Source organism: Oncorhynchus kisutch, linkage group LG2, assembly GCF_002021735.2.
Source record: "Oncorhynchus kisutch isolate 150728-3 linkage group LG2, Okis_V2, whole genome shotgun sequence".
NCBI lineage: Eukaryota > Metazoa > Chordata > Actinopteri > Salmoniformes > Salmonidae > Oncorhynchus > Oncorhynchus kisutch.
The window spans coordinates 1,444,310-1,461,898 of record NC_034175.2 but is presented as its reverse complement, the minus strand read 5'-3'; the positions used below and the strand labels follow the sequence as shown (position 1 = coordinate 1,461,898).

The window sequence follows — 17,589 nt, the reverse complement described above, 5'->3', positions numbered from 1 at the left end:
TGATCAAGCAAGTAACGGATGGCTTTATCCTTAACGAATAATTTATTGAGAATGTGTCATATGTATAGGTATTTAGTTCGCTAGTGTAGCTGTAACCATGTGCTGGATCTCCTTGTGCCAAGAATGTGCTCTGCTGAAAGTCTAAATATTTTTTACAAATATCATGTTGGGTAAACTAGCTATTCTTATTTCACTTTATTTATCTAGTTGAATGAAGCCATGTATTGTGGAATTGCCCATGAAGCACATGTACGCAGATACGAGCTATAAGAATACCGGGACATCACATTTTAAAATGGGTTTGCTTTGGATTCCGTCGCTGACAAAGAGCAATACTACTTGTTCACTGTGGAAGAGTTGCTAGCTAAATAAGTTAGCTAGCTTCTAATTCCTGCAATATAGCTAGCAAAAAGCTTCTCTAAGGTAAACATAATGATTACAAATTGTCACTGGCAAGAATTCAACAAGAATGTATTGGTCAATTAAATGTTCATAAAAACAACTGAATCAAATGTTGTTTTGAATATATTTCTTAGGCAAGATGAGTGGTAATTCTGGTAAAAATCCTGTGCCCGTCGACACCAATGGCATTACTCCATTTCAACAGATGTTGGCTTCCTGCTCAGGGGCTCTCCTGACGTCATTGTTTGGTGAGCATTGGAACCCTCCCCTACACACACATACACTGACTATATACACTGCTCAAAAAAATAAAGGGAACACGAAAATAACACATCCTAGATCTGAATGAATGAAATATTCTTATTAAATAGTTTTTTCTTTCCATAGTTGAATGTGCTGACAACAAAATCACACAAAAAATTATCAATGGAAATCAAATTTATCAACCCATGGAGGTCTGGATTTGGAGTCACACTCAAAATTAAAGTGGAACACCACACTACAGGCTGATCTAACTTTAAAACAAGTCAAAATGAGGCTCAGTAGTGTGTGTGGCCTCCACGTGCCTGTATGACCTCCCTACAACTCCTGGGCATGCTCCTGATGAGGTAGCGGATGGTCTCCTGAGGGATCTCCTCCCAGACCTGGACTAAAGCATCCGCCAACTCCTGGACAGTCTGTGGCGTTGGTGGATGGAGCGAGACATGATGTCCCAGATGTGCTCAATTGGATTCAGGTCTGGGGAACGGGCGGGCCAGTCCATAGCATCGATGCCTTCCTCTTGCAGGAACTGCTGACACACTCCAGCCACATGAGGTCTAGCATTGTCTTGCATTAGGAGGAACCCAGGGCCAACCGCACCAGCATATGGTCTCACAAGGGGTCTGAGGATCTCATCTCGGTACCTAATGGCAGTCAGGCTACCTCTGGCGAGCACATGGAGGGCTGTGCGGCCCCCCAAAGAAATGCCACCCCACACCATGACTGACCCACCGCCAAACCGGTCATGTGTGGTGAATTTGATTTGCCTATCTTGGTGTTCTCTGGCAAATGCCAAACTTCCTGCACGGTGTTGGGCTGTAAGCACAAACCCCGCCTGTGGACTTCGGGCCCTCATACCACCCTCATGGAGTCTGTTTCTGACCGTTTGAGCAGACACATGCACATTTGTGGCCTGCTGGAGGTAATTTTGCAGGGCTCTGGCAGTGCTCCTCCTGCTCCTCCTTGCACAAAGGCGGAGGTAGCGGTCCTGCTGCTGGGTTGTTGCCTTCCTATGGCCTCCTCCACGTCTCCTGATGTATCTGCCTGTCTCCTGGTAGCGCCTCCATGATCTGGACACTAAGCTGACAGACACAGCAAACCTTCTTGCCACAGCTCGCATTGATGTGCCATCCTGGATGAGCTGCACTACCTGAGCCACTTTTTTTTATTTTTTTATTTCACCTTTATTTAACCAGGTAGGCTAGTTGAGAACAAGTTCTCATTTGCAACTGCGACCTGGCCAAGATAAAGCATAGCAGTGTGAATAGACAACACAGAGTTACACATGGATTAAACAATTAACAAGTCAATAACACAGTAGAAAAAAAGAGTCTATATACATTGTGTGCAAAAGGCATGAGGAGGTAGGCGAATGATTACAATTTTGCAGATTAACACTGGAGTGATAAATGATCAGATGGTCATGTACAGGTAGAGATATTGGTGTGCAAAAGAGCAGAAAAGTAAATAAATAAAAACAGTATGGGGATGAGGTAGGTAAAAATGGGTGGGCTATTTACCGATAGACTATGTACAGCTGCAGCGATCGATTAGCTGCTCAGATAGCAGATGTTTGAAGTTGGTGAGGGAGATAAAAGTCTTCAACTTCAGCGAATTCGTTCCAGTCACAGGCAGCAGAGAACTGGAACGAAAGGCGGCCAAATGAGGCGTTGGCTTTAGGGATGATCAGTGAGATCATAGTATCTAGTACAGTATATACATATGAGATGAGTATGTAAACAAAGTGGCATAGTTAAAGTGGCTAGTGATACTTTATTACATAAAGATGCAGTAGATGATATAGAGTACAGTATATACGTATACATATGAGATGAATAATGTAGGGTATGTAAACATTATATTAAGTAGCATTGTTTAAAGTGGCTAGTGATATATTTTACATTTCCCATCAATTCCTCTTATTAAAGTGGCTGGAGTTGAGTCAGTGTGTTGGCAGCAGCCACTCAATGTTAGTGGTGGCTGTTTAACAGTCTGATGGCCTTGAGATAGAAGCTGTTTTTCAGTCTCTCGGTCCCAGCTTTGATGCACCTGTACTGACCTCGCCTTCTGGATGATAGCGGGGTGAACAGGCAGTGGCTCGGGTGGTTGTTGTCCTTGATGATCTTTATGGCCTTCCTGTAACATCGGGTGGTGTAGGTGTCCTGGAGGGCAGGTAGTTTGCCCCCGGTGATGCGTTGTGCAGACCTCACTACCCTCTGGAGAGCCTTACGGTTGCCGGCGGAGCAGTTGCCGTACCAGGCGGTGATACAGCCCGCCAGGATGCTCTCGATTGGGCATCTGTAGAAGTTTGTGAGTGCTTTTGGTGACAAGCCAAATTTCTTCAGCCTCCTGAGGTTGAAGAGGTGCTGCTGCGCCTTCTTCACGATGCTGTCTGTGTGGGTGGACCAATTCAGTTTGTCTGTGATGTGTATGCCGAGGAACTTAAAACTTGCTTCCCTCTCCACTGCTGTTCCATCGATGTGGATAGGGGGGTGTTCCCTCTGCTGTTTCCTGAAGTCCACAATCATCTCCTTAGTTTTGTTGACGTCGAGTGTGAGGTTATTTTCCTGACACCACACTCCGAGGGCCCTCACCTCCTCCCTGTAGGCCGTCTCGTCGTTGTTGGTAATCAAGCCTACCACTGTTGTGTCATCCGCAAACTTGATGATTGAGTTGGAGGCGTGCGTGGCCATGCAGTCGTGGGTGAACAGGGAGTACAGAAGAGGGCTCAGAATGCACCCTTGTGGGGCCCCAGTATTGAGGATCATCGGGGTGGAGATGTTGTTGCCTACCCTCACCACCTGGGGGCGGCCCGTCAGGAAGTCCAGTACCCAGTTGCAGAGGGCGGGGTCGAGACCCAGGGTCTCGAGCTTGATGAAGAGCTTGGAGGGTACTATGGTGTTAAATGCCGAGCTGTAGTCGATGAACAGCATTCTCACATAGGTATTCCTCTTGTCCAGATGGGTTAGGGCAGTGTGCAGTGTGGTTGAGATTGCATCGTCTGTGGACCTATTTGGGCGGTAAGCAAATTGGAGTGGGTCTAGGGTGTCAGGTAGGGTGGAGGTGATATGGTCCTTGACTTGTCTCTCAAAGCACTTCATGATGACGGAAGTGAGTGCTACGGGGCGGTAGTCGTTTAGCTCAGTTACCTTAGCTTTCTTGGGAACAGGAACAATAAAATAGAAAGGAGGACGCAAGACTCTCAACCTTCGTCTCTCCCGAGCCCGTATGGGAATTGTAGCGATGAGACAAGACAGTAACTACTAACAATTGGATACCACGAAAAAGGGGGTAAAAAATTTAAATACAATTTAAAAATTTTAAAAAGCAATGTTTGAATCACAACTAAAGTTACATAAATAACTCTAAATTAAGCAAATTGGATTACCTGTTTCTTTGTTAACCGCTTAACACAGAATAGCGGTATGTGTTCACTCCCTCAAATCATTTGGAGAAAATATCCTTTCTATTTTATTAAGCTATGTTCAAGTAAAGTAATGCCACGGAATTCTAAGCAAATCTTGTCTGCTAAATGAACTAGTGTATCCCACAGCCATATGGCATAGCCAGATCAGGACCTAACATAAGGACAACTCAGAGTATTCTATTCTGTTCTTCTGAAATAGACTACATTTTCTTCATATCATATTTCTTTAGACCCTTCTAAAATAAATAATGGATTTATTGTGATGGTGTAGGCTATATTACATGGATTTATTAGACTTTTTAAAATGTAGATGTTCCAAAGGTCTGCATCAGTAGCTTGTAGGCTGTGTGGAAGCCAGGAGATGTTAAATGTGTTTATGTTAATTAACTGTCAATTACCGTTAGACCGGCCGTTATTTGCTTGACAATCACCGGCTGACAAAATTTCATGAACGCCACAGCCCGTGGGACTTGGAACCAGCCTCAAGTGATGGACCCATTGAATGCTAACCACAAGCATTATAAAGATGTACAGTGGCAAGAAAAAGTATGTGAACCCTTAAGAATGATCATAACAACAGACAAACACACTCTTCTTAAACTAATAACACACAAATGATTGTATGTTTCTTATCTATATTAAATACATAATTTAAACATTCACAGTGTAGGTTGGAAAAAGTATGTGAACCCCTAGGCTAATGACTTCTCCAAAAGCTAATTGGAGTCAGGAGTCAGCTAACCAGGAGTACAATCATTGAGACAAGTTTGGAAATGTTGGTTAGAGCTGCCCTGCCCAATAAAAAACACTAAAACAAATTGAGCTTGCTATTCACAAGAAGCATTGCCTGATGTGCCTCGAACAACAGAGAACTCAGAAGACCCAAGAATAAGAGTTGTTGACTTGCATAAGCTGGAAAGGGCTACAAAAGTATCTCTAAAAGCCTTGATGTTCATTAGTCCACGGTAAGACAAATCGTCTATAAATGTAGAAAGTTCAGCACTGTTGCTACTCTCTCTAGGAGTGGCCGTCCTAAAAAGATGACTGCAAGAGCACAACGCAGAATTCTCAATGAGGTTAAGAAGAATCCTAGAGTGTCAGCTAAAGACTAACAGAAATCTCTGGAACATGCTAACTTCTCTGTTGACGAGTCTACGATACGTAAAACACTAAACAATAATGGTGTTCATGGGAGGACACCGCGGAAGAAGCCACTGCTGCCCAAAAAACCCATTGCTCCACATCTGAAGTTTGCAAAAGAGCATCTGGATGTTCCACAGAGCTCCTGGCAAAATATTCTGTGGACAGATGAAACTAAAGTTGAGTTGTTTGGAAGGAACACACAACACTATGTGTGGAGAAACATCAATCAACATCAAAACCTCATCTGTTAAGTATGGTTAAGGGAGCATCATGGTTTGGAGCTGCTTTGCTGCCTCAGGGCCTGGACAGCTTGCTATCATCGACGGAAAAATGAATTCCCAAGTTTATCAAGACCTTTTGCAGAAGAATGTAAGGCATTCTGTCCGCCAATTGAAGCTCAACAGAAGTTGGGTGATGCAACAGGACAATGACCCAAAAGACAGAAGTAAATAAACAACAGAATGGCTTCAACAGAAGAAAATACACCTTCTGAAGTGGCCCAGTCAGAGTCCTGACCTCAACCCAATTTAGATGCTGTGGCATGACCTCAAGAGAGCGGTTCAGACCAGACATCCAAAAATATTGCTGAACGGAAACAGTTTTGTGAAGAGGAATGGTCCTAAATTTCTCCTGACCAGTGCAGGAGTGCGAACACTCGGTTTGCGAACCGAGTGTGAACCGATTTTACATGTAGAATCGCACAAAAGTGTTGTCAGTCAGACATCAACAGTGTGTTGAATGAACGGTAGACGAACGGGAGATCCACATTCAGTACAACCCTCAAGCATTTATAATGTACATGTACATCAGTATCATGCATTAATTATTTCTCTGGTTCTTTGACCCTCTCTCTGCAGGATGCCTTTATTAAGATAGTCCGCAGGGAAGGTATCAAGTCGTTATGGAGCGGCCTTCCTCCAACCCTGTGAGTCTGAAGTCTGCCGTTACTCTGCCTCATTACTAATTCACACTGCTTACTTGCCTTCAGCACTGATTTATGGTCAGCTGTGTCTTGAGTGGCTGGTCCGCTGTGATTCAGCAAACTCATAGTCTATTGATAATTCAGTTGTTTACGATTGTTTCCCATTGTTCTGCTCATTTGTATCGAGCAGTACGGGTGGGACACTGTGATTTTGTAGACTCAGGGTTTATCGATATTTGATTTGTTAATGTTTTATTTTAAATCTCTCAGTCCTGGATTTGTGTCTGAGCGGTGTGGTAACTGCTGAGTCATGGGCTGTTGATTAATTTGAACATTTTATTTGTACCCATCTGATTTGTGTCTGATATGGTAAAAGCTGATTCATTTTATTCGTTGTTTATGGATATTTAATCTGTTGATGTTGGTTTCTTGTTTGTAATGCCTGATTTGAATGAGTCAGGGTTCTTGAGGAAACATTAGATTTGCATCTCTGTTAATGCTTCTTGCAGTATCATGGCGGTCCCGGCGACAGTGATCTACTTCACGTGTTACGACCAACTGCGTGCTGCCCTGAGGGTCAGGATGGGGTCACACGCTGAGGAGGCGCCTCTACTAGCAGGCGCCCTCGCCAGAGGTGAGCTGACCTCTGACCTTACAGGTCACTGTAGTGATGTATACTTGAGAGCGATAAATAGTGATAGAGTGAATAACATTGTTTTGTCTATCCACTAGAAAGACCTTAGTAACCCAACTGCTGCTTCCTATCCTAGACTAAATCAAATCAAATCAAATCAAATTTATTTATATAGCCCTTCGTACATCAGCTGATATCTCAAAGTGCTGTACAGAAACCCAACCTAAAACCCCAAACAGCAAGCAATGCAGGTGTAGAAGCACGGTGATGGTGATGTCATCTATCAAAACACAACCAAGACCTTACTTAGCGAATTAGATGTATACTCTATATTATAGGTACTTGGTTGTATTAGTAGTTGTAGCAGTAGTTTTTATTAGTTATAAGCCTATTAGTAGTTGTGCAACAACTTTTTATGCTGTTAATGTAATGTATATTTTATTATCATTATAATTATTTAAATGTTGTTATTATTAGACAGTAGTTGCCATATTCTTCTTCTTACTAAGTACTTTAATAAAATAAAAAAGTATATATATATATATACACACACACACACACACACACACACACAGTGGGGCAAAAAAGTATTTAGTCAGCCACCAATTGTGCAAGTTCTCCCACTTAAAAAGATGAGAGAGGCCTGTAATTTTCATCATAGGTACACTTCAACTATGACAGACAAAATTAGAAGAAAAAAAATCCAGAAAATCACATTTTAATGAATTTATTTGCAAATTATGGTGGAAAATAAGTATTTGGTCAATAACAAAAGTTTATCTCAATACTTTGTTATATACCCTTTTGTAACGTTCTGAGTGTGTAGTGGGTGAGAAGTCAGGCGCAGGAAGCAGAGAGTTCAGGGGAGTGCTACTTTAATGCACAAAAAACGGCGAACATAAGCCAACCCCACAAAAACACAGGGCGTATAATACAACAAACGCCCCAAACAGGGGGACTTAAACTGTCCAGCTAAACCCACTAAATGGGAAAACACGTAACCCATAGACGTGCACACAAGTTTACACAAAACAGAAGGTCACAATAATTAATCCCGCACAAGGAACCAGGCGGGCCGGCTGACTAATAAAGCCTCACTAATTATACCCAACTCAAAACAGGTGCACTCAATAAACACATAAGGAGGGGGAGGAAATAATCAGTGGCAGCTAGTAGGCCGGCGACGACGACCGCCGAGCGCCACCCGAACGCGAAGGGGAGCCACCTTCGGTCGGAGTCGTGACACCTTTGTTGGCAATGACAGAGGTCAAACGTTTTCTGTAAGTCTTCACAAGGTTTTCACACACTGTTGCTGGTATTTTGGCCCATTCCTCCATGCAGATCTCCTCTAGAGCAGTGATGTTTTGGGGCTGTTGCTGGGCAACACGGACTTTCAACTCCCTCAAAAGATTTTCTATGGGGTTGAGATCTGGAGACTGGCTAGGCCACTCCAGGACCTTGAAATGCTTCTTACAAAGTCACTCCTTTGTTGCCCGGGCGGTGTGTTTGGGATCATTGTCATGCTGAAAGACCCAGCCACGTTTCATCTTCAATACCCTTGCTGATGGAAGGAGATTTTCACTCAAAATCTCACGATACATGGCCCCATTAATTCTTTCCTTTACACGGATCAGTCGTCCTGGTCCCTTTGCAGAAAAACAGCCCCAAAGCATGATGTTTCCACCCCCATGCTTCACAGTAGGTCTGGTGTTCTTTGGATGCAACTCAGCATTCTTTGTCCTCCAAACACAACGAGTTGAGTTTTTACCAAAAAGTTATATTTTGGTTTCATCTGACCATATGACATTCTCCCAATCTTCTTCTGGATCATCCAAATGCTCTCTAGCAAACTTCAGACGGGCCTGGACATGTACTGGCTTAAGCAGGGGGACACGTTTGGTACTGCAGGATTTGAGTCCCTGCAGGCGTAGTGTGTTACTGATGGTAGGCTTTGTTACTTTGGTCCCAGCTCTCTGCAGGTCATTCACTAGGTCCCCCCGTGTGGTTCTGGGATTTTTGCTCACCGTTCTTGTGATCATTTTGACCCCACGGGGTGAGATCTTGCGTGGAGCCCCAGATCAAGGGAGATTATCAGTGGTCTTGTATGTCTTCCATTTCCTAATAATTGCTCCCACAGTTGATTTCTTCAAACCAAGCTGCTTACCTATTGCAGATTTAGTCTTCCCAGCCTGGTGCAGGTCTACAATTTTGTTTCTGGTGTCCTTTGATAGCTCTTTGGTCTTGGCCATAGTGGAGTTTGGAGTGTGACTGTTTGAGGTTGTGGACAGGTGTCTTTTATACTGATAACAAGTTCAAACAGGTGCCATTAATACAGGTAACGAGTGGAGGACAGAGGAGCCTCTTAAAGAAGAAGTTACAGGTCCATGAGAGCCAGAAATCTTGCTTGTTTGTAGGTGACCAAATACTTATTTTCCACCCTAATTTGTAAATAAATTCATTAAAATCGGTAGCCATTTGAGTAGAGTCTTATGGCTTGGGGATAGAAGCTGTTTAGAAGCCTCTTGGACCTAGACTTGGCGCTCTGGTACAGCTTGCCGTGCAGTAGCCGTGAGAAGAGTCTGTGACTAGGGTGGCTGGAGTCTTTGACAATTTTTAGGGCCTTCCTCTGACACCGCCTGGTATAGAGGTCCTGGGTGGCAGGAAGCTTGGCCCTAGTGATGTACTGGGCCGTACACACTACCCTCTGTAGTGCCTTGCGGTCGGAGGCCGAGCAGTTGCCATACAAGGCAGTGATGCAACCAGTCGATGGTGCAGCTGTTGAACCTTTTGAGGATCTGAGGACCCATGCCAAGTCTCCTGAGGGGAAACTGAGGGGTTTTGTCGTGCCCTTTTCACAACTGTCTTGGTGTGCTTGGACCATGTTAGTTTGTTGGTGATGTGGACACCAAGGAGCTTGAAGCTCTCAACCTGCTCCACTACAGCCCCGTTGATGAGAATGGGGTGTGCTCGGTCCTGCTTTTCCTGAAGTCCACAATCATCTCCTTAGTCTTGATCATGTTGAGGGAGAGGTTGTTGTCCTGGCACCACACGGCCAGGTCTCTGACCTCCTCCCTATAGGCTGTCTCGTCGATGTCGGTGATCAGGCCTACCACTGTTGTGTCATCGGTAAACTTAATGATGGTGTTGGAATCGTGCCTGGCCGTGCAGTCATGAGTGAACAGGGAGTACAGGAGGGGACTGAGCACGCACTCCTGATTGCTGAGGATCAATGTGGCGGATGTGTTGTTCCCTACCTTTACCACCTGGGGGCGGCCCGTCAGTAAGTCCAGGATCCAGTTGCAGAGGGAGGTGTTTAGTCCCAGGGTCCTTAGCTTATTGATGAGCTTTGAGGGCACTATGGTGTTGAACACTGAGCTGTAGTCAATGAATAGCATTCTCGCAAAGGTGTTCCTTTTGTCCAGGTGGGAAAGGGCAGTGTGGAGTGCAATAGAGATTGCATCATATGTGGATCTGTTAGGCCGGTATGCAAATTGGAATGGGTCTAGGGTTTTTGGCATGATGGTGTTGATGTGAGCCATGACCAGCCTTTCAAAGCACTTCATGGCTACAGATGTGAGTGCTATGGGTCAGTAGTCATTTAGGCAGGTTACCTTACTGTCCTTGGGCACAGGGACTATGCTGGTCTGCTTAAAGCATGTTGGTATTATAGACTCGGACAGGGAGAGGTTGAAAATGTCAGTGAAGACACTTGCCAGTTGGTCAGCGCATGCTCACAGTACATGTTCTGGTAATCCGTCTGGCCTTGTGAATGTTGACCTGTTTAAAAGGTCTTGCTCACATTGGCTGCGGAGTCGCCCGGAACAGCTGGTGCTCTTATGCATGTTTCAGTGTTATTTGCCTCGAAGCGAGCATGGAAGTAGTTTAGCTCGTCTGGTAGATTAGGTAAAACGGATTTAAGTTTCCCTGCGTTAAAGTCCCCGGCCACTAGGAGCACCGCCTCTGGATGAACGTTTTCATGTTTGCTTATGGCGGAATACAGCTCATTGAGTGCGGTCTTAGTGCCAACATTGGTCTGTGGTGGTATGTCGACGGCTACGAAAAATACAGATGAAAACTCTCTAGGTAGATAGTGTGGTCGACAGCTTATCATGAGATACTCTACCTCAGGCGAGCAAAACCTTGAGACTTCCTTAGATATTCTGCACCAGCTGTTGTTTACAAATATGCATAGTCCGTCACCCCTTGTCCTACCAGACACCGCTGTTCTATCCTGCCGATACAGCATATAACCAGCCAGCTATATGTTGATCATGTCGTTATTCAGCCACGACTCCGTGAAGCATAAGATATTACAGTTTTTAATGTCCCGTTGGTAGTTTAATCTTCCTCGTAGGTCGTCGATTTTATTTTCCAATGATTGCACGTTAGCTAGTAGAAAGGAAGGCCTACGAATTCTCAGAAAGCAGCCCGACCTTCGCCCTCTTTTTCTCCGTCTTCTCTTCACGCAAATGACGGGGATTTGGGCCTGTTCCCGGGAAAGCAGTATGTCCTTCACGTCATGCTTGTCGGGCTCGTTAAAGGAAAAAAAAACGCCTGCCAGTTGGTGGTGAGTAATCGCTCTTCTGATGTTCAGAAGTTATTTTCGGTCTTAAGAGACGGTAGCAGCAACATTATATACAAAATAAGTAGAAAAATATGTTACAAAAAATGAACAAAAAAACAGTTGGTTAGGAGCACGTAAAACATCAGCCATCTTCTCCAGCGCCATGATATAATTATGGCCTCCTTTTCATGTGAGAAAGAAATGTATGTGTTTAACTGCTCTGCTTAACTGCTCTTTCTGTGTGGAGTGCTTATAAGTGTTTCCTCTCTCTCTCTTTCTCTGTCTCTCTGTGAGTCAGTGGGCTCTGTGACAGTGATCAGTCCGTTGGAGCTGATCCGTACTAAGATGCAGTCCCAGAGAAGTTCGTACAGGGAGCTGAGTGAGGTTATCCACTCTGCAGTACGCAACGAGGGCTGGCGGTCTCTCTGGAGGGGCTGGGGACCCACACTGCTTAGAGATGTGCCCTTCTCAGGTAGAAACAACACAATGTCTATCACTATATCTCTCTCAGGTAGAAATAACACAATGTCTAGCTCCATCTCTCTCAGGTAGAAACAACACAATGTCTATTACTATATCTCTCTCAGGTAGACACAACACCATGTCTATTACTATATCTCTCTCAGGTAGACACAACACCATGTCTATTACTATATCTCTCTCAGGTAGACACAACACCATGTCTATTACTATATCTCTCTCAGGTAGACACAACACCATGTCTATTACTATATCTCTCTCAGGTAGACACAACACCATATCTATCACTATATGTCTCTCAGGTAGAAATAACACAATGTCTATCACTGTATCTCTCTCAGGTAGAAATAACACAATGTCTATTACTATATCTCTCAGGTAGACACAACACCATATCTATTACTATATCTCTCTCAGGTAGAAATAACACAATGTCTATCACTATATCTCTCTCAGGTAGAAATAACACAATGTCTATCACTATCTCTCTTTCTCTATCAGTTAGAAATAACACAATGTCTATCACTATATCTCTCTCAGGTAGAAATAACACAATGTCTATCACTATATCTCTCTCAGGTAGAAATAACACAATGTCTATCACTGTATCTCTCTCAGGTAGAAATAACACAATGTCTATCACTGTATCTCTCTCAGGTAGAAATAACAATGTCTATCACTATATCTCTCTCAGGTAGAAATAACACAATGTCTATCACTATATCTCTCAGGTAGACACAACACCATGTCTATTACTATATCTCTCTCAGGTAGAAATAACACAATGTCTATCACTATATCTCTCAGGTAGAAATAACACCATGTCTATCACTATCTCTCTATCTCTATCAGTTAGAAACAACACAATGTCTATCACTATATCTCTCTCAGGTAGACACAACACCATGTCTATTACTATATCTTCCTCAGGTAGACACAACACCATGTCTATCACTATATCTCTATCTCTCTCAGGTAGAAACAACACAATGTCTTTCACTATATAACTATCTCAGGTATACAACACTCTCTATTTCTCCCTCTCTCTTCTCTCTAGCCCACTGTTCTCTCTCTCCCTCTCCTTCTCTCTGTCTCTTAGTGTTTGATAACAGGAGTTCCATGTTGTCTGTTTCCTCCTCAGCCATGTACTGGTATAACTATGAGAAGGGGAAGGCGTGGCTGTGTAAGCACAACCACATCAGAGAGCCAACGTTTGCCATCACCTTCATATCCGGAGCGGTGTCTGGATCAGTGAGTATTCTAGCTGTCCTCTCAGCTCAACTCAAACTGTTCTGTCTAGTAGAGCACCTAGATATATTGAACATTGAATAGCTGATATAGTTTGTTGTACCTTTCTAATGTTATTCTAGCTCTGTAACTCTTCTTCTGTGCTGACATGGTGTTATTCCATCTAATACTGCTAGAGGGCAGCATTGTCAAATATAAGTGTAATTTCTAACCCTTGTTTATGTCTTCCTCCAGATCGCTTCCATAGTAACTCTTCCCTTCGATGTCGTGAAGACCAGGAGGCAGGTGGAGATAGGGGAACTCCAGGCTATGAATTGTGGGTATAGAACTCCAGGCTGATCACCTGATTCATGGAATCATCCTTATGATCTTTAGTGATGTGTTGATGTGTAGTGATCCTGTACTACTAACCCAGCTATGTTGTCATGTCTCTGCAGTGTCGTCCAAGGCCTCCTCCTCTACTCTCAGTGTGATGACCAAGATTGTGGCTGAGAACGGAGTGGGTGGACTGTTTGTAGGTAGGTCAGGCTACAGGGATAGTTCACCCAAAACACAGTTACCTCAGGTTAGTCTCCTAACTGGTGACCTACTTTCTCTCCTTATCCCTCTCCTCCACCCCTCTCTCTCCCCGTTACTCCCTCTCCTCCACCCCTCTTCTCTCTCCGTCACACCCTCTCCTCCACCCCTTTCACTCCCTCTCCTCCACCCCCCTCTCTACCCCTTTCACTCCATCTCCTACTTTTCTCTTCTAGGTTTCCTTCCCAGGGTGATCAAGGTGGCCCCAGCCTGTGCCATTATGATCAGCTGTTATGAGTTTGGGAAAGCCTTCTTCCGCAAGCACAACCAGGAGAGGCTGCTGACCAGCACCACCTGACCTGACTAGGGCCTCTCACACACACAAACCACCACCATAGACAATACCAAGAACACAATCAGCCATCGCCAACAGTAGGTATTGGCTACCTTTCCCTGGGTCCTTAGAGATTTTCAGGTGTAACTTTGCATGCCTGTGTCCTCCCAGCTGCTTAGACACTCCAACACTCCTCACTGTTATAAAGTGTTCAAGTGTGATCTGTCATGGGACTAGCTGGAAGTAGCTAATGTTGGCGTTTAGGACCGAAGAACACCAGGACTTGATTCTGTTCCAAAGCAGGTAATACTGGCAGACATGAAAACAATATTGAAGACAAATATACAAAAATGTTCTTATATTTCTCAATCAAGGTATACTGCTCTTAATCACCATACTAATTGTGACAAGAGAAAATAGTAAAAGAGCACAGATTTTATTTGAAATATTTTCACAACTACTTAAATTATTTGCATAATCTTTTTCCTGTGCACCCATGATGAAATATCATGTTATGAAGTGCATTTAATTACACTGGCCTGTAGGTGTTAGAGACTTATCTGTAACCAGAAACTGAGTGGGTCATATTGGACAAGTGTTTTATCCCATTATGTTAGTTATTGAGGTATGGGGGTTGTGTGCACTGTGCCATCCGGGGTCTGACAGTAATAATAATCATTTGATGGATGCGTATATTTGTCCTTTTTCACACATGTACACGTGTGTATCATACCCATGGCTGAAATGGGGAAATGTCTTTTTTGCATATCCCGATACCCTCGGAGAGCGGAGTCAGGGACAGTAGAGATGAGGGTCAAAGCTGTGGATGAGGCGGGATAACTTCTGGTTAGTAGTCTCTGTCCCGCAGAACCCCCTCTCATTCCCTGCCGCTTTCTCTCTCTCTCAATTCATGACCCTAACTCTCACCTCATTCTCAACCCTATTGGAAGAGAAGGCCCAAGGTCCTTCAGGATACATGTTCTGTTCAGTGCCAGACTGCCAGTTTAAACCTGAAATTCAACTCTTCACTTGCACCTCTTCCAGAATCCCATATTCAATCCCCAGTCAGCCAGACATGGACTGTGAACTGTGACAACCTGTACATGTTCTCAAAACATGTAGCAATGATATATATTTCTATTGTTTAATATATTCTACAATGATCACCTGTAGTGACACGTTTTCCAACTTTGTACAGAAATACATAGAATAAAAGTCCAATTTTGACAGTTGAATTGTTGAATCAATTGTTTTTATTAGATCAGCAAAAATGTGTGATTTGGTTCAATCCAGTAGTTTGTTAACATAATTCATATGATAATACAATTCATAATTGAATCCTGTCGAACAAATCTAAAACAAGGAGGTAGTGGTGGCTTCCGTTGCGTCAGCGAACCACATCAACTGATCAAGTTAAAAGGAAGGGCTAGCATGGGGAGGTATAATGTGCTGTTCCACTGTTACAGAGGCTTTCCCTGGTAAGATCCTAGCAGCGTAGAGATTACTGCCAATGTTGATGTATGGAAACAATCTCTCTGTAAAAGTGTGTGTGAACGTGTGTATGATTATCAAGGTTGTAAAAGGACAGTGTATCTCTGTTCCAGTCCAGCTGCACTCTGATCCGATGGGATTTATTTTCCAGTGTCAGGACAGTCTGTGGCCCTTTTGGACAATGTGCCCAGTATTTATCATTATAATAGCCTACACGCCAGAGTCCAGTCTGTACCACTCCCTTCCTCTGGACAGACTTATAGACTACACCTACAAACCATACTGTATTGTCCCTGACGTCTGTATCCCAACTGTATGTCCCAGAATCAAAGCCCTCAGAGCCCAGGACCATTCGATAGTTATCAAACCTCTCTGCGTTGTCAGGAAGCAGCCGTATCCCATCACTGAATCTCATACTGGTCAGATCGTCAGACAGGATGAGACATGGATGGACAGTGTTGGTGTCCAGAATCACAGGCACTGAACAGAGAAAAACAGACCTGTTCAAAACCAGAGATCCACTGTTTGTTTTAATTTACTGGGACATTATTGCCAGATGATCAGTGATATTTTTATCTGAAATTGTCTGAATGCAATTTAAAAATGTTTGTGAAGATATGAACATTGGTAAGAATAGAATCAGACTCACTGTATTGAACAGACTTCAGCATCTTCTCCAACACTCTGACCTGCAGGTTTCCCAGGTGCTTTGCCACATTGATCAGCGCTCCAGAAACAAGCTCTGGATCTGGGCTTGTGCACTGGGCTCTAGAAGAATATCCATGAGTTAGTGATATGGTGGGGTTGGGTTCAGAACCACAGGGAAGAGAGAGAGAAGAGGCCGATCACTTAGGGTCCAGATTCTTCACCCTTCACCTGAAGTGTTGCGGACAAATAGGCCGTAGCCTTACCTTTAACGTGTCCTTGTAGTTCTGCAGGTGAACAATCAATAACACATGTAATCACTGAAATCAATCATCAATAAATCTATCCCAAATAACCTCTAGACAGCACAGAAATATTGGTCCTTACCTGCAGGAATGAGATGTCATCAGATACCAGGTCCTTCTTTATGGCTCTCGTTGTGTCTAAAATGGCTGCTCTCTCGCTGTTCATCGTCAATCATCTTCATCCTCCTCTTCCTCCCTCAGGACAGCCATCCTGGCTGCCTCTTCATATCGTAGAAACTGGTGACGTTTCTCAAAGTCCTCCTGAATCTGATTTTCTGTCTTCTGGGCCTGCCTCTGGAGACAGTGTGTCATCAGGCATTACACTATATTTCATATCAATCTGAAAGGTTTTTCAAAACATACTGTTTAAGAGGCTGTATGGAACGTTTGTTGCTTATTGTTTACTTAAAATGTTGGCTTGGGTGGCGCAGTGGCTAAGGGCGCTGTACTGCAGCGCCAGCTGTGGCACCAGAGACTCTGGGTTCGCGCCCTCATCGCACACCAGCGACTCCTGTGGCGGACCGGGCGCAGTTCGTGCTAACCAAGGTTGCCAGGTGCACGGTGTTTCGTCCGACACATTGGATGCGCGCTGTGTTAAGAAGCAGTGCGGTTTGGTTGGGTTGTATCGGAGGACGCATGACTTTCAACCTTCGTCTCTCCCGAGCTACTAAACAATTGGATACCACGAAATTGGGGAGAAAAAGGGGTACAATTAAAAAATGTTGGCTTGAGTGTTGCCTCTATGGTTCATATACACATGATATAATCAACTTCTAGACTCAGGAAACCACACAATCCTTATTTTAAGGCTTTTGCTCAGTCGTGGGAAGGTGTTTTTTGTCCAATTATGTAATTTCTGGGTAATATTTGTCCATTTAGGGGACCCCTTTTGGCTCAAGCCAAATGCAAAAAATAAATAAAAAAATCATTCGGATACAATATGCATATGAAAGTGTAACATTACTTAAAGCTTTGAAGAAACAGCAGAGCTTAACTTCTTTAAATCCCTCCAGCTGCTGGAGAGATGTGCATTTACATGTGATTTTAATGATTGCACACAAAATTGGATGGATTTATGAGAACATCACATTCTGATCAATCTAAACAGAACTAGGCCTTTGTATCGTGCCTTGCGATCCAGAGCAGCCTCATCTACTGGGATACATTCATGTGTTTACTTGAACCCTCACACCTACACCGAACAGATAGGCTCTTCA

The 17,589-nt window shown here is 43.8% G+C and overlaps 1 protein-coding gene and 1 long non-coding RNA gene across 2 annotated transcripts; one reads left to right on the top strand and one right to left on the bottom strand.

Moving 5' to 3' along the window:
• The first annotated feature begins 150 nt into the window (after positions 1-150).
• On the top strand, positions 151-15,166 carry LOC109883208 (solute carrier family 25 member 40-like). Its single transcript, XM_031836907.1, has 9 exons — positions 151-423; positions 537-650; positions 6,091-6,158; positions 6,665-6,789; positions 11,652-11,825; positions 12,975-13,084; positions 13,316-13,397; positions 13,519-13,599; positions 13,834-15,166. The coding sequence occupies exons 4-9, from the start codon at positions 6,669-6,671 to the stop codon at positions 13,953-13,955; spliced, it is 690 nt and encodes a 229-aa protein (XP_031692767.1). The 5' UTR covers positions 151-423; positions 537-650; positions 6,091-6,158; positions 6,665-6,668; the 3' UTR covers positions 13,956-15,166.
• On the bottom strand, positions 15,155-16,890 carry LOC109905749 (uncharacterized). Its single transcript, XR_004211864.1, has 3 exons — positions 16,455-16,890; positions 16,072-16,354; positions 15,155-15,902 (listed from the first exon to the last, which is right to left on the bottom strand). It is a non-coding gene; the product is annotated as an uncharacterized LOC109905749 (long non-coding RNA).
• Positions 16,891-17,589: the final 699 nt, after the last annotated feature.

Bases quoted from the DNA above. Each gene is read 5' to 3' on its own strand.
- LOC109883208 (XM_031836907.1), top strand. From the start codon at position 6,669: ATGGCGGTCCCGGCGACAGTGATCTACTTCACGTGTTACGACCAACTG. The intron at 11,826-12,974 runs GTAGAAACAACA...TTTCCTCCTCAG, and splicing joins TAGAGATGTGCCCTTCTCAG to CCATGTACTGGTATAACTAT. The intron at 13,085-13,315 runs GTGAGTATTCTA...GTCTTCCTCCAG, and splicing joins CCGGAGCGGTGTCTGGATCA to ATCGCTTCCATAGTAACTCT.